Source organism: Mytilus californianus, unplaced genomic scaffold, assembly GCF_021869535.1.
Source record: "Mytilus californianus isolate M0D057914Y unplaced genomic scaffold, xbMytCali1.0.p SCAF_34, whole genome shotgun sequence".
Lineage (NCBI taxonomy): Eukaryota > Metazoa > Mollusca > Bivalvia > Mytilida > Mytilidae > Mytilus > Mytilus californianus.
Window position 1 is genome coordinate 1,658,376 of NW_026262684.1, and position 27,031 is coordinate 1,685,406.

The window sequence follows — 27,031 nt, forward strand, 5'->3', positions numbered from 1 at the left end:
AATACAGAACAGTTAAGGAAATAAGCCAAACACACATGTTATAGTTTTTTTGTATTGATAACACTCTTAATGACTGAAACAAGGTCAAGTCAATATAAAATCTCCACCCCAATAAAGCTCTTTACACAGCACTGGTCATAAATTGTTACACAACACTGGGTCATGAATTGTTACACAGAACTGGGCCATGAATTGTTACACATCACTGGGTCATGAATTGTTACACAGCACTGTGTCATGAATTGTTACACGGCACTGGGTCATGAATTGTTACACAGCTTGGGTCATGAATTGAAAAAAAAAAAAAAAAAAAAAAAATAAGGATCCATTTTTTTCAGGCAAGTTGACCTTAGATGGACTTGGTTATTCGTTTAGACTCATTTTGATGATATATCTCATCGTGTGTTTAGGTAGATATACATCCTTGGCTTTCAACTGTTTGGGGTATGAACGTTCCGGATGAAGGCAAATCCGGATAAGCGCTTAGGATGCAACACATTTATAAAGTGTGATTTTCGTTTTACAATAAATGACAAAATTGAAACAATGTAATAATTCTTTAATTGTGCAATTCGTAAAGACCATTACAAAGGGCGTGTAATACAAAATTTATGTGTTTTCGTAAGGAAACAAGTTCTTATAACTTGAATATGTGTATAAATTCAAGAAACAAATACTAAAAGCACCTTGCAAAGCTCAAAGAATCAAAACATCGAGTGGATTGTGTTTTTCATTTCAATATCATATTGATTTCCTCAACACTAAGCAAAACGACTCACTATTATGTTGTCCTTGTACATTGTAGCGGTGTGAGCTGAATTCAAGTACGTTTTTTTCTTGAGTGTATAATATCAGCTTTAATATTTATGCCTGATATTTCAACTGTTTTACATTTTTCATGTAGCTTGCGGTTTTGGTTTTGCTTATTATTGAAGGCCAAACGGTGGGCAATAGTTGTTAAACCTCTACGTCATTTGGTATTTGGTTGTCAGTTGTCACATCGAAAATCATACTATATTTTCTTATGATTAAATACATGTACCTTTGCATGAATAAAATGAGATTTAAAGCACACATCAAGAATTTCTTAAAAAAACAGAAAAAATACAAAAGAAGGCTTTCACCTTTTTTTAGTGTTTTTGTAGAGTCAGACATACAGTATGTATCATTTTTTTTCAAATGCAACAGTAATGACTATATTACTTAACATACCCGGTAATTTTCGATTATAAAGCCATATAAGTGTCCTTTAATTCTCAACTTTTTGTTTTCTATTCTATATTTATATCAATCTTTGATGAAAAAAAAAAACAACAAAAAAGCTTGTGGTATCAAACTAATTGTTTTTTAAAAAACCTACATTTCACAAAGCATGCACATGCTCACCTTTGACTGCTGGTAACGACACGTCAATGCGTGAAACTCTTTGTTCGCTGCCATAAAACTATCATGAATTTTTAAAATCAATTCTTCTGTCCTTATCTGCTTGTCAATATCAATTTTGTCATGATTCTCATTAGAAATTTTAAATAAGTTAAATCTGGACGGCTTATCTTTCTTTGGACATCTTCCTAATCTTACAGCTAGAAATAAAAAACAGTTATACGAGTTAATTGTGTTACTATACATAAGAAAATAGAATTCTGATGGATTGTTTATATACTCAACGGCTAATAGCATGGACTTATTTGAGATAATTAGGATACTAATCAGAGATATCTAAGACCTTGATAACGGAATCATTATGAAAACCTAAACAATTGCAATAAAAAAAAAACTGTTGAAATAGCTATATCAGTACGATGTTAATTTGGGCGCCAACTGTAACAATAAGAAAAGTGTATTAATTGGTTGTGTAAATTTTTAGGATATTTGATAAACTTACATGATTAATTGATTGTTTGGTGTTTGATTTACGTTCAGTGACAAATATTTTATTGGTGTTCAGGAGGACACATTTCCAATATATCAAATGGTAATTATAGTTCTGTAAAGCTTGTCGTTCATGATAAAGAGCGGGAATTTCTTCTGTCAATAGAAATTAAAGTTTGCAAGAGAATTACAGAAATTTTAACTTTCATCATACAACCAACGGATCCCTGAAAGAACTGTTGCAAATGTTCCTTAACGTATAGAGAGCATCTCATTTTCGAGCTGACGTAGCTACGTAATTATATATCCCGAACAGCACAACCAAAATAGACGCCCCTCTCTGGAGTGAATTTTACTGCTAGATTGGTTAAATCCTGAGATGACCATATGTGAGGGTCTGGGGGGATTTAAAGAAAAGAGAATAATGGCAAAAAAATTATGAACAGAGAATAATGGTGTAATAAGTATAGAAAATAACCGTGGAAAATAAAGAATTAGGTAATAAAATAAACAGATATGAGGGATGTACAAATCAAAGAAAAAATCAACACTTAAATCATGTCTACGAGAATCTTACTTTTAAAGATAAAAATCCATAAAATATAGATAATACTGAAATGAAGGACCCTATCTATACCCTCTTATTTCTAACCCCTGTCTACTTAATTATGGGGTTCGTTAATTAACCAGAGTGTACAAAAAAGTAAAGTACCTTCGTGTGACATCCCTGCATCCAAACATTTCTTCATACGGCAGTATTGACATCTGTTTCGACTAATCCTCATGATCAAACATCCTTTCTTGTCGCCATTAGCACATGGCTTATATGTCAACTTTTGGCGGACTGTTCTTCTAAAGAATCCCTGAAAAAAAAGATATATTTTGCAGCTATGAAATGTAAAACAATACATCATAGAGAGTAAACATATCGCATGTGTAAATACTGGCGAAAACTGTTAATGATAGGTGATGGACACTTATATTTTTGTCGTGGTAATCCATGTGTTTACTTAGATATACATTCATGCCATTCAGAACTTAAGGTGACGACCATTTCATATTCTGGGGAGGGGCAGGATATTTTTATTTGCGGGTTAACTATTCATTTTGATATGTTGATACGCATGCCTATCATTTCCCTCGTGCTTAACGCCTTAACTGTTTCATGCATTTTTTGCTACAGAATATTCATTTTGATCCTGTCTTACGTAAAGTTCTTTATTTTCAGCTCCTCCCAGCTCTGTATTACGCTTTAGACAGTATTAATTGCGTGCTTTTTATTTTTCACTTTTTTAGTAATCTGTATTATAACATGTATATATGATAATCAGGGACAATGATAATCACAGTAACGTACACAATGCCAAGGATCTACAAGTAACTACATTGGCTGCACTAGTGTCTAGAATTATAGTTTTAATTTACCTTACATCCTTCACAAGAAAAGACGCCATAATGGAAACCGGAAGCCTTGTCACCACATATCTTACAGAGGATGTGGCCATCAGGATATATTTTCTTAACTGTAATAGTTCAAATTATTCGATTAAGAAAAAAACTTAAAACAAATAATCTGACAAATCATTGCAGCACGAAGGGTGGTACAAACTGAGCAGGATACCAGGATATTATGATAACCCTTGAACAATACTTTTTTATGCGACTGTCTAAGTTTTCGTGCTCTATTTTGTTTGTTTACATGATAAATTTTATACGGTGTCTATTGTAAAATAAAAATATTGAGACGTGGTATGATTGCCCATGAGACAACTATGCAGCAGAATTCAAAAGCAGAAGTAAGCAATTATAGGTCACCGTACGGCCGTCAACAATGCGAACAACCAAACCGTATAGTCAGCTATGTTTGTTTAGTTTCGAATGGGTTTGTCAGTGCCGCAAACGTATTCATTAAATATGATGTTTGATTTTAGTTTTTCCGTGTGTTAAATCAAATTCACACATCTTGCTTCGTTCAAGTCGTTTAAGATTAATTTGGAATTCGTTAAATTTCCACCACCTACGGCGTGCAATTTAATGTGAAATTCGATATTGGAATTGAAGTTATACACTGTTTTACGAATACCATGATTTGCTTACCAATTTGCATGTGCGACTTGTTCCAAAGTGTGATTGCGTGTTAGGTATAATGATTGATACCATTGTCCATAATTGTCAGGCATATATTTAATCTAATTTGATTTTACGCAGAACATCTGTGTTTATCAGAAACAGATGATCAATCTTGCAGGATAGCCAGGGTTACATAACCAATTTGATTTTAGGCCACACCATTTTAATATCAAATCCTGCTTCTATGTATACATATGTATGCCAACTTCGATGTATTGATTTGGCTTGGCCTTACTGCAATAGCAGTTTTCAATGGTATTTATAAACTCTGTATAGAAGTGGTAATCAACTAAATATTATTTAAACAAATGTGGTTTGTTTGGTGTATAACGTGACGTAGCAAATATGAGATGCATAATTGGACAAGCAATACGAAAACAAACATAGCTTTAAACATGACCGACAAGGTGAGTTGGATTGTTAACATGCGAGTCGTCGTGTCTTTGATCTTTGACCTAAATACCACATGCTTAACAGAGAAGCAAGCAAATGTTTAGGTCGCTATATGGTTTGACAAACGACCTTCAACATTCGAGACGAGCATGCTACCATGAGACCACTTAGTCGCTTTCAAAAGATAGTAAGGTCAAGGTCAGTAAATGGGCTATGTCACAGATGTTTGTAAAATTTTGCCAACAACTTTGGCTGTTGAACTATTACTGAAAAAACGAAATAATGCAGCATGATATTTAGACAATTTAAGATCGTTTTTTACCTATTTTATGTGTTTTCGATATAAATGTTCACTTATATTGAAAGATTGTCCACAAGAGACCATATGACGTAGAAAAAAAGCAACTATAGGTCACTGTTCAGCCTTCGACAATGATCAAAACCAATACCGCATAGCAAGCTATAAAGGGTCCAGAAATGGAAAATGTAAAACAAAATCAAACGAGAGAACTAACGGCCTGATTTATGTACAATACAATAAACGATTAACAACTATGATATACAGCAACACACGAAAAACACTCAGTCTGAATTCCAGTCTCCTGACTTGGGCCAAGCAGATTCCGAATGTGGCGGGATTAGCCATATTAGCGGGCACCCAACCCTTACTATAAAAACCCATTTACTGTACCTTGAACTGAACAAGACAACATAGATGTGGCAACCAGCAAATATTGGTAAACAATTATGTAGTAATGAGTCAGTAATGTGTACGTCTAAAAACTTTTTTGATTTTGGAAACATTGTTCTCTCCTCTGAATGTTCTAATACAATGGTATGGAAATATTGTTTTACAAGTGAACATATTAAATGAGGGTCTCGATGGGGGTCGATCATTTCTGTATTCTTTAATTTTTAGGCCATTTTTCTCTATTCTTTATTTTTTTGGACCTTTATTCATCTGTGCCCATTATTCTCTATTCTGTAAACTCCATCTAGACCCTCTTATAATGACTTATTCATTGACAAATATTCTTTATTATCGTATCTTATTAACATCGCTCTTCAAAACTTATTATCAAACCGTAATTTTATGTTGTTATATTTGAGTAATTGCCATGGGCGACACAACGGTTACTACTTAATAAACAGGATCTGCTTATCCCCCACATGCGCACATGAGAGCATAATACATGTTTTGGTGGTGTTCGAATTGCTGAGTCTTCAGTTGTCTATGTAGTGTAATGTAGAATTTTGTTGGTTTGTTAGCCGTTTTCCGTTGTTTGCCATCATGATGTAGGTTTTTCTTCTTTGGAAGGTTCTGTCGAATATTTTTAACATACGGATGTTGATTAAAAGTGTATTATCGTATTGTTGTCTCATTGTGTTTTCTGACGTGCAGTCTAACAAAAACATTGCAATACATGTATATTAAATAAGAAATATAAAAAGATTTGTTTTAAAGCTGGTGGAATTAATATCATTTAAACCAATCAAAACTGATTATTAATTCTTCGGATTCGCTTGCTTCAAATTTTGAAGACCTTAAAAAAAAAGCTTACAGCCTTCTCCTGAAGACTTTCGGAAGTATCACTCCATTTAAATGAAATCAACAAGTTATTTCCTTAAATGTCATTGATCGTCACAATCGTCCAACAATTTACAGAAAACTATATTTTTTGAGATTAAACAGAAGTTTCGTACAAAATTTAAAATATGCATTCCTCTAACCAAATTATTGGTATCGCTTGATTAAATATTCATTTGGAAAAAACAAATAAAAAAAATAATATTTCGCTTGCTCGCTCCAAATCTAATAAGTAAAAGTCTGAAGAACAAGTGACCTTATTGACATATTATATATAGGCTGCCATACCTCTTTTAGCATTCTTTGAAGGCCGTGAAGGAAATTTATTTGATTCATTATCTTTTCCAGTCAATGAACCTGTCCTGTCTAGAGTGTCGTCTGATGAAATTATTACTATGTCATCCTTTTCTGAATCTGTGAGATTCAAATTACTGCTACCTATGCTTTTTCCGGAAGTGCTTCCGCACAAAGAAGTTGTGTCACTTTCGCATGAATCAGTGTTTTCTATACTTTTTTCGGATCTGTCTTCATCTTGGAAACCTTTCCAATTATTTATGTTGGCGTTGTCTTTCGTCGCTATAGAACAATCAGTAAGGACTTCAGAGTTAAATGTTAATGGTTTAGTACCAGTATCTAAGACTTGCTGCTGAGCATGCATTGAGTCTGTCAATTGCACATCTTTATTGAAATCAGAGGTTTCGTTATTCAGAGGACATGAATGTTTGACATCAGTATTTGCTGCATCGGCTACTGCACCGCCTACATGCGCATTGATATGAGATCCTTCCAGTAATTTCTGTACAACTAGACCCTCGTCTTCAGTCATTCTTATCCTTCATATCAAGAAGTAAAGGTTACTTGTATGTGTTTGAATGAATAATTAAAATTTTCTCTGTGTATATACAGGAAGTAATCAGCATCTAGTCAACCTAAAAAATACAAAGCAATACACGAGGGTGTGGATTGGGATTAACAGAATAGAGAATAATAGGCACAAAAATATAAAGAATAGAGAAAAATGGACCACAAACATAAAGAATAGAGAATAACGAGGTGCTTAAATATAAAGAATAGAGAAAAATGGCCTAAAATAGATTAAAGAATACAGAAATGAAGAACCCCAATCAATACCCTCATACATTAATCTATTCACTCGAGTGTAAAAAGTCAACTACAAATGTAGGAGAGCTTGCCTAATATAGGTACGAGCTTTTAAATGTGCAATAAAACTTTTATATCAGATGTTATTTTCAATTTTATTAGGGGATTGGTTAGCATTAAACATATATAATCAACTTGTCTTTTTAGTCGTTCATATACAAAAATAAGAAGATGTAGTATGATTGCCAATGGTACAATTTTCCACCAGATACCAAATAACATAGACGTTAACAACTGTAGGTCACCCTATCGCTTTCAACAATGAGCAAAACCCATTCCATCCCTGACAATTTGGTCCATTTTTTCTTTTCATAAATATAACCTTCTGGGCTCGGCAACTATTATATATTAATTTCTTTTATCTAATTATACATTTTTCAAAATATATATGATCATAAACCTAGTAAAATAAACCAAACTTGCATTGTGTGTTATGATATTTTGTACTTCTTTAAAAAAGGTTAACTTAAGAATTTAACCTGAAAATATGTTATCACTTGGATTTTATTGTTTTAATCTTGATTATTAATGTTATTGTCATGTTAATTGCTTATGAGGGCATGGATGGGGTCCTTCATTTCTGTATTCTTTATTTTTTTCGCTCATTATTCTTTATCTTTAGAAATAAGGGCTATTCTGTAATTACTTGATAACTGTATTCTGGATATTGTTCTTTTCTGTATTCGATATATTTTTACCCAATTCTTTAACTTTTGCAGTTATTCTTAATATTTTAGCACCCCATTATTCTCTATTCTCTATTCTTTATTTTTTTTTGTCCATTTTTCTCTATTTTTTATTTTTTTCCCCATTATTCTCTATTCTGTAAACCCCATCCACACCCTCGTTTATGCCCTCTGGATACCTTAATTGGAACAAAATATTCTTCTTCTTCGTCTTTTCTTATATAAATAGGAAGATATGGTATGAAACTATCCACAAAGTACCAAAGGATATTAAGGATGTTAACAGTTATCAATCAACGCATGACCTTAAGCAATGAACTAAACCCACACCGTTAGTAAGCTATAAACGGCCCTCGAATGACTGTTTCAAAATTCGTCATTTGGATCAGAACATGTATGTGAGGGTATGGATGGGGGTTTACAGAATAGAGAATAATGGGCAATACATATAAAGAATAGAGAAAAAAATGGACCAAAAAAATAAAGAATAGAGAATAATGAGGTGCTAAAATATAAAGACTAGAGAATAATGTGCAAAAAGTATAAAGAATAGATAAAAATGGCCTAAAATGATTAAAGAATACAGAAATGAAGAACCCCTAACAATAACCTCATACATTAATCAATTCACTCGCGTGTAAAAAGTCAATTTCAAATGCAGGAGAGCTTGCTTAATATAGGTACGAGCTTCTAAATGTGCAATAAAACTTTTATATCAGATGTTATTCTCACTTTTATGAGGGGATTAGTTACCATTAAACATATATAATCAACTTGTCTTTTTAGTCGTACATATACAAAAAAGAAGATGTAGTATGATTGCCAATAGTACAATTCTCCACCAGATACCAAATGACTTAGACGTTAACAACTGTAGAACACCCTATAGCTTTCAACAATGAGCAAAACCCATACCATCCCTGATAATTTGTTCCATTTTTTCTTTTCATAAATATAACTTTCTGGGCTCGGCAACTATTATATATTAATTTCTTTTATCTAATTATACATTTTTCAAAATATATATGATCATAAACCTAAAATAAGCCACACTTGCATTGTGTGTTATGATATTTTGTACTTCTTACATGTTTACTTAAGAATTTAACCTAAAAATATGTTATGATCATTTGAATTTCATTGTTTTAATCTTGATTATTGATGTTATTGTCATGTCAATTGCTTATGAGGGCATGGATGGGGTCCTTCATTCTGTATTCTTTATTTTTTCGCTCATTATTCTTTATCTTTAGAAATAATGGCTATTCTGTAATTACTTGATAACTGTATTCAGGACATTGTTCTTTTCTGTAATCGGTATATTTTTACCCAATTCTTTAACTTTTGCAGTTATTCTTAATATTTTAGCACCCCATTATTCTCTATTCTTTATTTTTTTTTGTCCATTTTTCTCTATTTTTTATTTTTTTCCCCATTATTCTCTATTCTGTAAACCCCATCCACACCCTCGTTTATGCCCTCTGGATACCTTAATTGGAACAAAATATTCTTCTTCTTCGTCTTTTCTTATATAAGTAGGAAGATATGGTATGAAACTATCCACAAAGTACCAAAGGATAAGGATGTTAACAGTTATCAATCAACGCATGACCTTAAGCAATGAACTAAACCCACACCGTTAGTAAGCTATAAACGGCCCTCGAATGACTGTTTCAAAATTCGTCATTTGGATCAGAACATGTATGTGAGGGTATGGATGGGGGTTTACAGACTAGAGAATAATGGGCAATACATATAAAGAATAAAGAAAAATGGACCAAAAAAATAAAGAACAGCGAATAATGAGATGCTAAAAAATAAAGAATAGAGAATAATGAGGTGCTAAAATATAAAGAATAGAGAATAACGGGCAAAAAGAATAAAGAATAGAGAAAAATGGCCCGCCCGCCGTACATCCCCAAATCAATAACCGATTTTTCCTTCGAAAATCCGGTTAAAAGTCAGTTGAAAAAAGCAAAACTCATCCGATCGATACAAAGCAGAACAATCAAACAAAAACACAGACCGGACGTGGCAGGGTATTTATCCATCCCTCATCCCTAACAACAAAAAGGACACTAAGTACAGATCTGAGAGTACTCGCATTATCACAGTTGAGACTGCATTTGAATGTTTGTATTAAATAAAAAAGAATAAATATCGAGAAAAGGTTTAAAAAATTTCACAAAAAATGAAATAAAAATGTAATTATTCGGAGACTTAGCCAAAGCATAAGCGTTGGCTATGATTAATTGGGTAAAACTTATTGTGATCAATTCCTCATTATATTCTATTAATGAAAACAAAAATCAAGGGGCCAAGTCTTTCGGAGGGAAATCAAACGATTTGTGTTCATTCCATGGACACGTTGGTCAAACTCAAACCAATATCCACAGTTTCTATCTCTGATGATATTATTAAGGATAAATCTAGAAAAAAAACACAATACGGGTACAAATTCTATAGTTTTACATTAAAAATTTCTGCACCTTTTTTTAAAACGAAGTGGGTGTTCATTTACACACAGCATTGATGTATCTGCCTATGGTAACGAGCACATAAATAAATATAATATATGTTTGATGCATCTATGTGCATCAGAATGACGTCACTGTCTATTTGTTTTATAGACCTTGGTGTGATTCAGAGCATGCAAACGACAAAAACGTTTACATAGATAAGTTATTCATCAACTGTTAAACATTCTGCGTTTGTACATTTTATATAACTCGTATAATGAGATTTACATGCTTAGCTATTATTATAAATTGAAAGTATAGACCCAAATGCATAATTACTGCTTAATATGGATGATAAAATCAAACAATATATAATAAGTCAAACATAACCATGCAAAAGACAAATGACACAAAGAACAGATCAAAGAGTACCCACAGCTATCACGTTACTCGCAGTTACTGAAATCTAGTTCAAACCAAAGTAAAATAAATAAATAAAGTACAATGTTTTCTCAGACTATAGTATATATGAGAGGGCAATTCCAAGGATGTAATGCAAAGTCGTCATGCGCATCGACAGGAAAGACAGGAAATTTTGTAGATTAAAGAAGTAACACTGTTGTTGCCGTTCTTGTCACTAGTTGTAATTATTATTTAACATTTGAGCTAAACATAAACCTTAAGTTGCATGATCAGGGCAAACCTCGTTTCCAATTAAACTGAGTTATCAATCTTTAATGTTTAGTCATATCAGGTTTCCGGTTTAACCAGGGTTTTGGTATGTCTTATTTCCGGTTTAATCAGGGTGTTGGTATGTCTTATTTCCGGTTTAACCAGGGTGTTGGTATGTCTTATTTTCGGTTTAACCAGAGTGTTGGTAGGTCTTATTTTCGATTAAGCAGCGTGTTGTTAATTTCCCGTCTAATCAAAAGTCCGTTTTCCTGTTTTACTAATGTGTTGGTAAGTCAGGTGTCTGGTTTAAGTATGTGTTGGTAAGGTATTTTTTTTTGGCATAGAAGGGAATAGTTAAATCAGGTTTCCAGTTTAACCAGGGCCGTGTTTATAAATATGGTTTCCTTTTTAAGCAGGGTGTTGGTAGGTCTGGTTTCCGGTTTAAGCAGGTTGTTAGTGAGACTGTTTTCACTGAATATTCAGGCGATATTCTCACCAACCAACATTAATTCAATTAGCTAATTATTTACGCCAACTTATCAGGATTACACATCTTGTTCAAATATATTATTTCTTCCATGATACATTTTATTTTTAATGGTGGCATGGTAGTATTTATTTCCGGGAACCAGGTTGATCTTTTGTGTACCCTACTTAGGTCAATGTATCTGAATACTGTGATTGGACAAAAATACAGCGGCTTCTGGTCATATTTTACCAAGCTTTTGGAAGAACCAGGTATAGAAAAATATGAAATTATTTTACATACAAGTGAAAATTATTTTTTTTTAAATTTTGTATTGACTGAAAAAGCACTACTGGTCTAAGGTTTATAAAGATAGCAGAAAAAGTAAACTGTCGTCATACATGTTCAAATATATTTCTGAATTTTATAATGAAAGTACTTGAGTTTACTGTGTATGTAAGTTCTGGGTCAGTGTTAGAAAGTGGGTGAAATTCTAAAAAGTGCATAATTATTCCTATGGCCCAGGAAATATTACCGTGTCACCTATATACAATGACATGTAAACGTATGAGTAATATGAATAAATAAAAGACGATGTGTGGTATACATTTAGTGACACAGCATACCAAACAAAGAGGGTATTTTGTTTCATCTCATCACCCCGGTCAATGGATTATCAAAAGTACATAAAATATCGTAACATAAATATAGTTTTGAAAAAACATTTAATAAATAACAAAAAAAAAAAAAAAGAAAATACAAGCAAAACAACAGTAATAATTTCATATCAAAGTACGCCTGCAGGTACTTCACCTGCTGATGTGAGGTCATGTCATCGTACACTCTATTCACAGTGTTTGACAGATAAACACCAGCGACACACCATATATGATAGCCCGAACGCAAGCAACACATAACACAATAGCTTACCACTAGCAACATAAGCATGTTTGGGAAACACCATGAGCACATTGCAGTGTAGCTTAAGGATGTAGTCATCTCGGGTTTAAGAGTTTTTGTCAGAAGTTCGGACTCCTTGGTTTTTTCCCCTACGATACAGGCTAAAATATTTGCTCCATATCACACACTTTTCTTTTCAAATAAAACTTCAATAGCTCATAAAAGGTCATTACTAAAATTTAAGCAAATTCTAGATTTCTTTTCTAACAGTTTGAGAACCAAATAATACCAATGCTAACTATAAGGTAAAAGTCCAAGTCAGCCTTTTCCTCGCCATTGTTTTAAAAATCAAATATCTCGAGTAAGGAATTCCATAACCTATCAATATTTTTAGCTTATTTTGTTCCTTAACTAATGCTCTTCTGATTTATAAAACCAATTCTAGATTCCAGATTTTTTTATTTCACCTGACTACATCCTTAAGACCAGCAACAAAAAACCTCACAGTTAAATACAACATGAGACATATCACATAATTGCTAAACACAAGCAGCTAGCAACGTTTCAAGTTAACACAAACAACACAAATCAGTATAGCTATACACAAGCAGCTAGTAACGTTATAAGTAAACACAAGCAACACAAATGATTATAGCTAAACACAAGCGAAAACCAACACTAAATATATAATCCACATCGACTTTTATTCATACGTTTACTTAACTTGCTTTGTATAGATGTCAGTACACATTAAAATAGAATTTAACATGAAGGCCGTACGGTGACATATAGTTTTTTGTACCTACGTCATGTGGTCTCATTAGCAATCACACCACATCTTCTTATTTTTATAAGACATAATACATTTTAATTAAGGCGTAATCCTGCTGAGTTGACATACATGAAAAACATTATATGATATGATAATCATCAGCATTTTACCACTTGTTACTTTCACACCTGCAACCTTCCAAATGACACCTAAACACCCCCAACTAAAATGTACTTTCGTTTGATGTGTTTGAGCTTTTGATTTTGCCATTTGATTAGGGACTTTCCTTTTTGAATTTTCCTCGGAGTTCAGTATTTTTGTGATTTTACTTTTTTTAGACATAATGCTAGGGTGATACCAATAAGGAAGGAGGATAAAAACAGAATTAGAAAGAATGTAAAATGGGGGGGGGGGGACTTAAAATCGGGTTACAGATATAAGACCTGTAAAATAAAAGATAAAACGGAATCAGACATAATGTATTGTACAAGATTGCAACTATCTAACTCTAAGAACCAATCTATTCGTACTCTTTTGTTGCAATCCGTACAACAGATTCAGTAGATTTTTCCGTGATGTAATGTAGGAGGGTGTAGATGGGGGTTTACAGAGAAGAGAATAATGGGCACAAAATATAAAGAATAGAGAAAAATGGACCCAAAAAAATAAAGAATAGAGAATAATGAGGTGCTAAAATATAAATAATAGTGAATAATGGGCAAAAAGTATAAAGAATAGAGAAAAATGGCTTAAAAAAATAAAGAAGACAGAAATGACCCCGATCCAGACCCTCATGTAGAAGACCCACTTATATAATTAAAAATGACTAGTAAGTAGTTATAGTACAAATGTACTATTTAGTTATAGGTTACGTGTATAAATACATTAATTTACTGATATATTGTACATGTACATAATAAGTATAGTACAAATGAACTATATCATAGAAATAAACTTCTGAAGAAAACAAATAACACAATAAAATGTTTCACAAATCTGTTACAGAATATGCAATAGGTTTTGCGTTTCATAAATCAAATTGCTTTTTTAATGTCACGACTGTTTTCACAGTTACCATGGCTATGATTTTGTCTCGGGGGCATTTCAGAGATTTTTAAAAATTTGTCTATCAATTTATGGGTTGTATATGTCTTGACTAAACTCAAAAACAGCAAAAACCTTTGACTATGAACAAATACTATTTTCCAGACATATTTGCCTGGGGAAAATGAACAAATACCTCACTACGATTGGAAGCGCAGATCCAGATTCCTTTTAAGAGGGTCTGGATGGGGTCCTTCATTTCTGTATTTTTAATTTTTTTTGCCATTCTCTCCATTATTTATGCTTTTTGCCCATTATTCACTATTATTTATTTTTTAGCACCGCATTATTCGCTATTCTTTATTCTTTTGGTCCATTTTTCTCTATTCTTTATATTTTTTGCCCATTATTCTTTTCTCTGTAAACCCCCATCAACACCCTCTTTAAAAGGACAGTTGTAAATGCTTTGATTGTAATACTTTATGAGCTTCTAGAAATATTTTCACTATGTATTATTGAATAAGAAATAATGGTGCATTTTGGTGTATAAAATCACTTAAAATGTGTATTATTTTTCGGTTCCGTACAGTATTAACATATGAGCTGCGTCGGATAGAAATCGATCATATGCAAGTGCACGTATACATGTGCATGTATAAGACTTCGATTGATTTTGGAACATTCAAATACGAAACAAAAGATGAACTTTTCATATTTCAGTCATATTCCTATAAAAACCAATCATATCGTGTAACTGTTCAATCCTTATGATTGACCGTAACATTGGTACATTTCTATTCGCCTGGTATCCCGGTCAAACCTTCTCTTTGCGTCAAAGTCAAGTAGTGAGCCAGGATCCCATGATGCATTTATACTGGCAATCAAAATGTTCACCGAAACATTGTATACCGAATAAAAAAGCATCTTAAATCTGTATTATAGAAACTAAATTAATGTCATTCTGTAAAACTTAGCCTGTACAATTAAAAATCATGCATGTTTGATCCAGGCAAACAGTAGATGTAAAGCTTATTTAATTTAAAATTGATACCATTGGTGTTATTACTACCACTGGGTCGATACTTATGCTGGTGGACTGTCCCCCCGAGGGTATCAGTAGTCTGGTAGCCAGTTCTTCGGTACTGGCCTGGAAATACGGATATATTTTTTATCTATATTTGCTGTTAATTTTTTGTCGCAATCATTCTAAATTAAAGAAGTTAACTCCTTCATGCATAACTTTGATTACTTATCCCAATGACGAGACAATTGTATTTGACATTAGAATAACAACAAAATATTGTTTAATTTTGAATTTAAATTGACAAGAAGATGTATGATAAAAAGTTAAATCACAAAAATACTGAACTCCGAGGAAAATCCAAAACGGAAAGTCCCTAATCAAATGGCAAAATCAAAATCACAAACACATCAAACGAATGGACAACAACTGTCATATTCCTGACTTGGTACAGGCATTTTCTTATGTAGAAAATGGTGGATTGAACCTGGTTTTATAGCGCTTAACCTCTCATTTGTATGACAGTCGCATCAAATTCCATTATATTGACAACGATGCGTGAATAAAACAAATAGACATAATAGGTAAAAATGTAAAATAGGGGTACAGCAGTCAACACCGTGTCACAATCTTAATCACAATAAAAACGAACAAATATTTAACAAAGAAGTACAAAAAAGCATACATGTATATTACATTTAACAACCTCGTTCATTGCTTACTTATTTTTGTATTTTATCTATCATGTATGCCAAGTCGTTTTCTTGAAATCTAAAAATATAGTAAAACCCATTAATTTTTTTCAAATTATGTTAATTTCATTCAGTAAATGTAAATTAAATTGATATTACAAGAGTGACACTCTAGTACACAAATGTCAATGGTCTATTTTATAACCGACTATACGGTATGGAATTTTCTCACTGTTGAAGGTCGTACGGTTACATGTACCCATAATTGTTTATATCCACTTCTTTTGAACTTTGCAAGCCATTTCAAGAGTCATATTTTATTAAAATTGAAAACAAGATCCGAAAAATAAAATATTTTCGCAATGTTTGCAGTTTAGCATTAAAACTGTAACTGTTTGAGGCACTGATGCAAATTGAAATATGTAAGACAAATTATAAAACAAAAATCGATATCTGACAAAATAGGCTGAAGATCCGGATATAGAACAATCAAAATAATAAATACAAGAAAAACGGACAAAACCATGACCACAAAGAATAAAGGCAAAAAAGATAAACAAAAGCCTATAAAATACAATATAGAGAATTTTAAACTTTGCAGCAAAAAACAACACCAACAACCTGGGGTAATCTAAATAAAGACAGTTTCTCCGGAAGGACAGACGAATAATTTTCAATTCTTTGGAAGTCTGGGGTGTATTTTGATATAGATAAACCAGAGTCTTGATGGGGAGTCCTTAAATTCTTTATTATTTAACTTGTTATACCATCTTTTATTCGTTAGTTTGTTTGCCCTTTATACTGCTCTCTTTGCCCATTGTTTTCTATTCTGTAAATCCCATCCAGACCCTCAAACAATAGATATAGGAAGATGTGGTATGAGTGCCAATGAGACAACTCTCCATCCAAGTTACAATTTATAAAAGTAATACTTGTTTTTATCAAGAAGGGCAAAAAGGAGCCCGACCAGTCATCTCACTTAGAACATTTATTTACGATTTGAAAATGTAACTCGGACAATTTATTAAGTTAAATTAAAGAAAATAAACAAAATAAACAAAATTACGGAAATGTCAATTTGAAATTGTATTTGTCATTGACGTATATAAAAAACGAACAATGGAGATTGCTATTGTGACAGATGCAGAACAATGTGTAGGTGGTGAAAGATCTGTTATGAATATATTCATCTCCTGGTCGCATCGATTTTTACAGCATAAAAAATATCAATCAGTGTCTGAAACAATTTTATTAAGTTTATATAATCTTATTCTATTTGGCTGGAAAGTTATAGTCTTGAACCATTTGTTCTTCTGTGTAACAAGTCGGCTTTAGTTCTTACTGTTTTGTTTCAACCAGCAGCATGGGTATAACAGCTAGGGTTGCCTCCCTTGAATACTTTTTTTAAAATTTTGTAAATTATTGACAGTGTTCAAATCAGAGACAATGTTTTATGAATAACTATTGTTATACATTTTAATATATGAGGGTCTGGGTGGAGGTTCTTCATTTCTGAGTTCTATAATTTTTAGGTTATTTTTCTCTATTCTATATATATTTTGCCCATTATTCTTTTTCTCGATTATTCTATCATCTTTATTTTTTTACCCTATTTTTCTTTGTTTTTTATTTTTCAGGTCTATCTTTCTGTACATTTGGTATATTATTCTCTATTCTATAAACCCCACCCAGACCCTCGTATGTTCTCTCAAGAATTTGCCACATATTGTATGAAAATAACATTTAAAAAATCCATGTTAAAAAATCTGAAGTGATCACGTGTTTCAAATTTTGAACAATGACAAATGTTTGACCATGACTTCAGGGATGTAAAGTTATCTGCATCATCGTTTGTGGCTTTAACAAAGAAAAAAAAAATGATTAACTTTTAATTCAAAATAAATTCATATACAATATTTTATATTTCGTCCTCGTCCGTGACGGTTGGTTTGTTATTTCGACCCTAGAAAACTACAAGTAAGAATTTTATTTTCAAAGAATGAATTTTCTCTTATTCGGGACAGCCATTTGTCAGGGACTTGAGATTTTTGAAATAAACATTCTTGCCTGGTGAGAATGAAAAAAAAATAATAATAAAAATTAGTACAGTTGGGAAAATGATGTTCTGGCAAATATAATTGTGTATACTGAAATCGAAAAAATTTTTTGCATGCCAAAACAGAATTAGGTGACAGGCGAAATGAAAAGTCTGTACGCAAAAATAGTTCCCCTCCCCACCTTTGACAGAAAATCGAATAGTCGTTACCTCAAAAAATAAATGATATATAGATGTTACAATGGATCGAAGCAATAGATCTTAACCAGATTGAAAATAGGAATCCCCAAAATAAAACATAAAAAATAAAACGTATGACAACGATCTGCATGCGCATGACAAATATTCTCTGTCGGTTACGATCATCACCAAACGAATCAAAAGTCAGTCTAATTAATAAAGCGTTTGTTAGCATCTACGTCAAGTTCAATCGAAACCGTCTAAGAATGAGTTGCAACCTTAGCGTAAAATATGTACAAGTCCATAATTCATATATGAAATTATGAAAATTAAGTCTTAATGCAACATTTGATCATTTGAAAAAGGAAAAGACGTTTACTTATAAATAGTAATAAGATGTGGTATGATTGTCAATGAGACAACTCTCCACCAGAAACAAAATAACATAGACGATAACACTGCATAAAGAAACTTATAAACAAACCTAAACTGAATTCAGGCAAGTGTTCCAATATTTTAGTTTTCCATTCCTTTATAGTTGTATTAAGAAAAGAGAGGAAAAGAAGTAAAATCTATGTTTAAGTAAAAAAGTTGTAGAAGTATAAAATACCTGCACATGTGTAAAGGTATTCACGATATACTCTCTCAATATTGATCTTCATAGTCAATCACAATGATATAGTATTCAAACATTTTCCCGTGCAATAAGATGTTATAGATCAACATACTTGTAATAAACAATTTCAAAACGATGAGTTATTATTGATATTAATCCGACAATATATATGTTTTCACATCAAACAACCGATATTGGAGGGTCTGGATGGGGGTCCTTCATTTCTGTATTCTTTAGATATTTAGGTCTTTTTTCTCTATTCTTTACATTTTTGCCCATTATTTTCTACCCTTTATATTTTAGCACTCCATAATTCTCTATTCCTTAAATTTTTTGCCCATTATTTTCTATCCTTTATATTTTAGAAATCCATAATTCTCTATTCTTGATTTTTTTGGGCCTATTTTTTCCTTATTCTAGATTTTTTTGCACAATTTATGTAGTATTGGCTCATTGTTATCTATTCTGTAAACCACACCCAGACCCTCATCCTGTTGTAACTGATGTAATTCTGTATATCCAATTGAAACTTGATACATATGTTTTACCTGCTGTTATTGTATGTAACATATGCAATGTGGGTGAATGTGTTAATGCAGCAAGCTAATGTGTTAATCAAATGAAAGTTTCTACTTGAATAATAGTAAGGCAAATGTTAGATTAAGTGTTGTTTCTTTTACGTCCAGTGGCAAATACTTGATGTATAATAAAAACGAGAACAAAATAACAGTTGTTATATTCCTATGCAGTGTAAAGGAGGTGGACTGGGGTGAAGACATGAAAGTTCCACTGCCTCTGTAAAATTTTAAACAGGGGAAGACATTTTGTTTTTCAAAAGAACATGTACGGGTCCCAACAAAAAGCAAAGGATCTTTAAATTGAAGAGAAGGTTCATTTTTTTAAAGTCCTATTTTTTACATTATGCTTAAATAGTTGGTAAAAAAAGTAAAATATATGGTAGTTATATTTGATTTGACTCACATAATTTTTCCTTATTTAACTTGTTTTACGTTTGTTTGGTTTTTTTTTTTGGTTTTTTTTTGGCTCTCGAGCTCAGACCATTGTCATATCATTTTATCATAGTAAACATGCATAATCAACAGCTTATATTTTATTTGTTTTATCTTTTTATTGATTTGGAATTAAATGGGTTAATACTATAATCCTTCAACCAGACGATCATGCAGTTATAATAGCAAACATATGTCAAATATATTAAATCTGTTCAATGATATTGAGTAAAAGAATAAAAAAAGGTAGTAAAGGCAAAAGTATCATAAGTCAGAGAATTTGACGGGCTTAAATATTTGTGTGATTATTTGGTCATCCCCTTCTAACATAGAAACCAACTGTCAAATTCAGCTGAAAAGGGCTTTTCTCCTCAGTTTGACACGAAACACAATAAAAAACTAACATATATATAGAGACAAGAAAACACAAAGTATCGACCAAAGGTACCTGCGGTGACTGAACGCTAGTCCAAAGCCAATAACCGCTAAAAAAATAAATCATGTTCTCCCAAACTGGAAAGTTATCCTTGTTCATTAGAAAAGTCAATGTATTCTGTATTCCTTTGATTTGTGTCATATCGATCCATATGTACTACGTTACTATTTTCGTAAAATGTCAGATTTATAGATGTTCATAGCTACAGTCAAACCTGCTTAAGAGACAACCTGTTTTAAGCAAAAAGATGTGTTATAAGACCATTAATTTTAAGTCCCTCTGTAGTGCATTTCATATAGATTGAACTTGTATTAAAAGACCATCTGTCTTATGAGACCACTTTTTTGCTCTCCCTTAACCGGTCTCTTAAAACAGGTTTCACTGTATATGAAATGGGCTTGAGTGTGTCTATTTAATCTTCTGTTATGTTATATTATTTACACTAAAAAAAATATATATATATATAAAGTTACATTCTTAGGCGCTTATACATATATTCTATATATACATTTGACCTTATGATACATATTAAATGTGTTTAAATGTGTAAAAATAATTCTTGAATCTTGAGCCAATGAGACAGCAACCACCCGATGTCACAAATAATCAAAAGACATGCAGAGCGCAACAAAGATGATTAATCGATTTTTACTCGCTTAACGTCCAGTTTCAAATATGTCATGCATATTCAGGACGAGAAAATAATGATACAATAGGTAGAATAAGCAATAATATCCACAGGGATGAAGGGTGATAAATTTGGATTGCCACTGGAAAATGAAGGACTGTTAATTAGTAGCAAAAATTTTGTCTTGCAACAGGTCACCCACGGACCTGTTGTGAGAGTTCATTATTGTGCATAGAGCGTGGCACTCTTCATACGGGTATAGAACCACTAATTCGTGCCCGGTATGAAAGACCAAGTTGTACATATTTAAACAAAATAGTTCCTACGTATAGCTGTAACTTTGTCAATAAGTAAAATATTTGGGTAATTTCGGTATGAAATGAAGACTTAAGGACTTAGGCTCACTGTAGAACCCTTGTTGAAAGTTTTGTAGTTATAATAAAATGATATATGAAATTAGAATAGGAGGGCATATTTCGGGGAACCAGTGCTCTTTTAAATCAATATGCAACTAAAGGTATCTTTAAGTTTTCATCACAAGTCAGAGTAAGGTATAGTTTTGTCATTAAATGACTGCCCTCTATTTGAACTTAAATATAGGTACATGTATGAATGCTTGAAATTGCAGAATTTAATAAACAAAGCAATGGGCTATAAATTAGTGGTTTTATTCCAACACGAGGCATCGCAATTAACGTCCCCATTGAGATCAGACGTGGCTGCGTATATATACATCCCACACAGACAAACGGACGCCCCCACTTTAGCACGGGATTTAAGTCTAAGGTTGACCATATTCAGTTAAATGTTTTGGTTGATCTTCAACACATACAGGTGCTAATACCATAGTTCAAGCTTTAATTCGTTTCGAGTTTCAACAAATTGCTAATAAATGAAACACAAGCTTTCAAAATATATGCAACAAAACCTGATTCTCATAAACAAAAACAAACAAAACAAAACATTGCGATAGGTTTAGACAATCTCTGACGATATTACCGACTTAGGAATATTTGGCGGGATTAAACTTTTTTCCTTGTCGTTTTCATGACATTGACATCAACACCCCTTGTCATGTTGTGTGATGAGAACAAAAAGACATGTTAAGCGGCATACTTTGTAACCACACCAATACCTTGTGCAGAATATTGCAAGTGTATAGAATAAGATCTTTTGGTGATCAATACCTATATCAGGATATCATTGAACATCAATTGAACAATACAGTGCGCAATCATTCTTTCGAATAAAGAAACAGGCTAATGTGCCCTAATTTCAGTGCTTGCGGCAACGTTATTTAAGGATATATAATTCTTTAGACTGGCAATGACCTAAATTGTTGTCTTTTCAGACTTGATCGATATGCATGCCTCGCCATGATTATACAATAACGGATATGTAATGCAGATCCATCAGATCACCTTTAAATTGTATTAAAAACACATTTGCATTTGTTGTGTAATAGTCAACACGGAATGCTACAAGGTCATGCATTTTCCATATCATGAAAAAGTACAAAAAGGTGACAAATTTCTAGAATTCGACTAAATAGAAGTGTATTCCTATCCTATGAATATATATTTATGATATATGAAGCAGATATACAATTTATTTTCTATACTTTAAATAAAATGCTCCGCCGGACGCAGCTTGATACGACCGCAGAGTTCAAACCATGAACAGTTGGGACAAGTATGGACTCTATTTTCAAGCTTGATACAGCTCTGAATTTGGATTGTGATTAAATATTTGACACAGCATAGGTTACTGACACAGAATGAATGTGGTCAAAGACCTACAAAAAAACTGAAATTGGACTTGTACTTATTATGGTCCAATATCCGAAATCTAAATACACGGTTAGATTCAGCAAATCCAAGTACACTAAGAATTTAAAGTTTAATTTTGGACCCTTTGAAACTTAGTATGAACCAAACTGAAAACGGGCCCCGCAATTAAATATCTTAATACACAATTAGATTCGGCATATCAAAGAACCCCCATAATTCAATTTTTGATGAAATCAAACAAAACTAATTTTGAACCCTTTGGACCTCAATGTGGACCAATTCAAAAAGAGGTCCAACTTACAAATCTAGAAACACAAATAGATTTAGCATAGTAAAAAAACCCAAAAATTTAAGACTTTGAATTAATCCACATTGAAATTGGTCAAGAAATATGCAATTTATACGAAGTATTAGAAAAGTATTGTTTTTGAACCCTTTTCCTAGTTAGGGCCATAGTCCCCAAAATCAACCCGAGCTTCCTTTTTTGGTATGGAACCTTGTAGTATAATTTCATTGAGAACCACAGACTTAATATACTCAAGTTATTGTTTGGAAACAGAAAATCCTAATTTTCTGGCCCCTAATTCATAAACGGTTTGGGTCATAACACCCAAAATCAATCTCAACCTTTCGTTTGAGGTATGGGACCTTGTGGTACAATTTCATAGAGATCCATACACTTGTACACAAGTCATTGTCCTGGAACAAGAAAAATCCTTTTTTTTCTGTCCCTTTTTGGTCCCTTATTCCTTAACAGTTAGGACAATAACCCCCAAAATCAATCCCAACTATGGAACCTTGTGGTAAAATTTCATAGAGATCCATACACTTGTTCTCAAGTTATTGTCTGGAAACCAAATTTCTTCGGACAACGACGACGACGCTGACAACACCATAACACTATATGACCGCAAAAAAAAAATTGCATTTAGCAATATATATATATATATATATGTAAGTAAAGAAATATGGTATGATTGCCAATGAGACAACTATCCACCTAAGCTCAAATGAAGTGGATATAAGCAATTATAGACAATCGTACGGCCTTCAACAATGAGAAAAACCTATACCGTATAGTCTGCTATTCACATTAGATTAACTCTACCAAATGACTGTTACATGGCTGATTATTGGGGTTATTGGCTCTAGCCCTTTGAAAACGGTACTAAATTAAACTTGTCCAATTAGCCTTTTCAAAAATCTTTTTCGTATCCCAAAATGAAAATAAAGTAATGTCATTGGTCGAATTTCCAGTGTTTAGAACGCTCTTAGCCAATCACAACGTTTTGGTGAACGCTTTTGAAAATGTTACCTATAATCAGGAACATATATATTGACGGGACTTGACACTACCTGAATGAAGTAGATTTTATCGTCGTGCCATAGTTAATAAAGATACGATACAGAAACGGACATGTGTTAAAAACGGACTCGCTATTATCCTAATAATTTCTGATATTATCAATAAAATGTCATTCAAACTAGTTTTACAGTGATGCTAGTGTATCAAACTTGTATTCTGTCACTTCAAATTTGTTAAAATCGAAAGCATTTCATCACAGAATTGTGCAGAATGGCAACCAGGTAATAAAAAAATGGCGGCCATTGCCGCGATGATTTACAAATTCCCAAACTATTATAAAACACTTCACATCAAATAAATCAAACTTATTTTGGTAATTTTATATGACAAAATATATCTACTAAATGATAAAACTTGTATTTATTTACAAGTAGAGTTATGTGGTTTATTTGTTGAGCAGTTCTGATAGTTTTTCAGTCAGACGCTACCAAAATCCGTAAATCTCGGGAAGTCTCGGGGAGTCCGAGATTTTATCAATTTTATACTGAAAAGCGTATCAGATTCATTTCCCGTTAGATATACTGTTCCCAGCTATAATGCGTTAGATTAAAAAACGGCGATTGGTCTTTATGTCTATCAAGTGTTGTTTTCTCATCAAAACAAATAATTAAGGAAAGCAAACGCGATTTTTTTTATTCGCAATTTAATGGATTTCCATTTATTTTCACAACACATTATACCAAAATATGGAGGAGTTATGATACGAGACGTTATTTCGCTCTTAAAATTGCAGAAATTGGAAACTTGTCTAAGCCTTTCAAAATGATGTCAATTGTATTGATAAATGAATAGGTTAATAAAATATATGGACACTTTAATGCAAAAAGATCTTTTGCGATGTCACTATCATCACAGACATTACAAAATTTACGCATTTGTCTTAAAATTGTCATGGCAATTTCGAGCAATTATTCGGTCATAATAGGAACAACAAAATAACCACAAAAGATATTTCATCTCTGTCAAACGTATCTTGCTGCAAAAACATCTTTTTGAGTAAAACTGTTGTTTCATATCTTAATATTGATGACAAGGTCTCAAAATGAGGCTATTTTGCCAGTTTTCACTGTTTTGCACTGAACGTTAGAAGTTTGAAGTCCTAATGCCAATTGATACTGATGTCCTATAGATATTGTCCTTTGAACATCCGAAGGATTTTATTTTGTAGATTTATAATAGTTTTTATCCCCCGCGTAACGCGTTGCGGGGAGCATGGAAATATAGTCCGTCCGTGTGCCCTTTCGTCTGTGTGTCCGTCCGGTCTTGTTAGCGCTCTCACGGGTACAATTCTTGTCAGAATTTTTTTTAAACTTATACTATAGGTTCATATCAGCAATATCTCGGACAAGTTCTATAATGGTGGACGATCGACTTTTTTTAAAAGAGTTATGCCCATTGGAAATATCAAATTTATGGAAAATGGCCTCGTTAGCTAGCGCTCTCATGGGTATAGTTTTTGTCAGAATTTTTGTAAACTAATACTATAGGTTAATATCAGCAATATCTCGGACAAGTTCTAAAACGGTGGACGATCGACTTTTTTAAAAAGAGTTATGCCCCTTGGAAATATAAAATATGTGCAACGCGGGGGACATTGGAACTCTGTTCTTTTATTTGATTTTCGAATTCAAGGGGCCAAAACAATGTTTTAAACTATAGATTATTTCATGTAAGCGTCAACATTGTTTGTTTGATACAGTTAAAATTCTACGTTTTAAGAGAAGCGAATACGAATTTGAAAAAAATTGCTTCAACCATCATTTTAATTTATTTCATTTGAAACAATCCTGGAATAATTTTTTTTTAAATTGAACAAACAATGTTGATATTCCTTCATTTTTGCAAGAAAGTTTTAAACGATATTGCAATATTTCCCTTCGAAACAATTCATTGAAATTATATGCGCGTGGAGAAAAAAAAACGTGGGTACAGGGAGTGAAATAAAAAAATATTGGTGAAAGAGCTCGAGGGAGTAAATGTGGAAAAAAGACTGTCTGAAACAATCCAGAAAAACGTTTTTCTGAAGAAGTCCAAACTATATATGAATATGTGTTTTCATCTTTGCAAGATAGTTCCAAACGATATTATTTTTCCTTTGGAACATTTAAATACATTTTTTATGGAAATTAGAGGCGCGGAGAAAATACGTAGGTACAGGGATTGAAATTGGAAATAATTGGTGAGAGTGGGAGTAAATATGGAAAAGGTGAAAGTAACAGGAAAGAAATGACCAAAACAACAGAGTGCTAGGGAGAACAAATTGTAAGTAATAGGGAGGGAAGTTGGAACGAAGAGAACAGGGATGATGATCAGAAGGCAAACTGGAAGTGTTGTTCAATCCCTATAACAACACTGAAATCATGATCCTCGATTTGAATAATGAATAAAACGATTTATCCAAAATATAACCTACAATAACCCAATTATTGTACAATAAAAAGGTATACACATGTGTGTGTACTTGTACAAATAAAGCCTCCTTCTATCCAGCTTTTATGTTATGCCAACGGACGGTAATATTAAAATAACTACGCATGCTGAACATGTTAAAGTCACTTGGTAAATACTCAGTGGTGGCTCTACAAAAATATTGCCTACCTTGCTAGTGTGTGATACCCTCTGGGAATTGTAGTTGACCAGTATGGGCGTCGACTAAGTGGTGACTATATAAAATAACTGGATATCAAACATATATTGAACATATTGTTTACATCCCTTTGATAGATAAATATTTATTCTGAAATAATTCTCGTTCAAATATATTTATTCTCAATGTTGAACAACAAGTATGATGTATCAATTACTATCAATAGCGCTAGACTTGAACGAACTAGTTTTACTTCCAGAGGGATAATGTTTGATAAATCTGCTTCCTTAGGCCAAATGAACATGTTTTCTCACCTATTAGTCGCTTAAATGCATGTTGACACTTACAATCCATGTCATTATGTCTGATAGAGAGAATTTTTATCTTAGTAAATGTGTTAAAACACATCGAAAAAGTAACGAAAAAACTCATCAAAGACGACAGGCTTAGAATTTTGTACGCTAGACGCGCGTTTTGTCTATAAATGACTCTCGAATAAAAAGGGA

General features: G+C 32.6%; 1 protein-coding gene across 4 annotated transcripts in view; it reads right to left on the reverse strand.

The window, feature by feature from the left end:
• LOC127736619 (ecdysone-induced protein 75B-like) overlaps positions 1-27,031 on the reverse strand; it is a 42,609-nt gene that overhangs the window by 3,769 nt on the left and 11,809 nt on the right. For 3 of the 4 annotated variants that reach the window (XM_052247172.1, XM_052247173.1, XM_052247174.1), the window contains 4 exons: positions 6,272-6,912; positions 3,298-3,395; positions 2,585-2,735; positions 1,387-1,583 (listed from right to left, as the gene is read on the reverse strand). In XM_052247172.1, coding sequence (XP_052103132.1) covers positions 1,387-1,583; positions 2,585-2,735; positions 3,298-3,395; positions 6,272-6,809 — 984 coding nt within the window. In that variant the 5' untranslated portion in view covers positions 6,810-6,912. Of the gene's footprint in view, positions 1-1,386; positions 1,584-2,584; positions 2,736-3,297; positions 3,396-6,271; positions 6,913-15,886; positions 15,936-27,031 lie in introns of all 4 variants that reach the window. The other variant, XM_052247175.1, reaches the window with a different exon arrangement.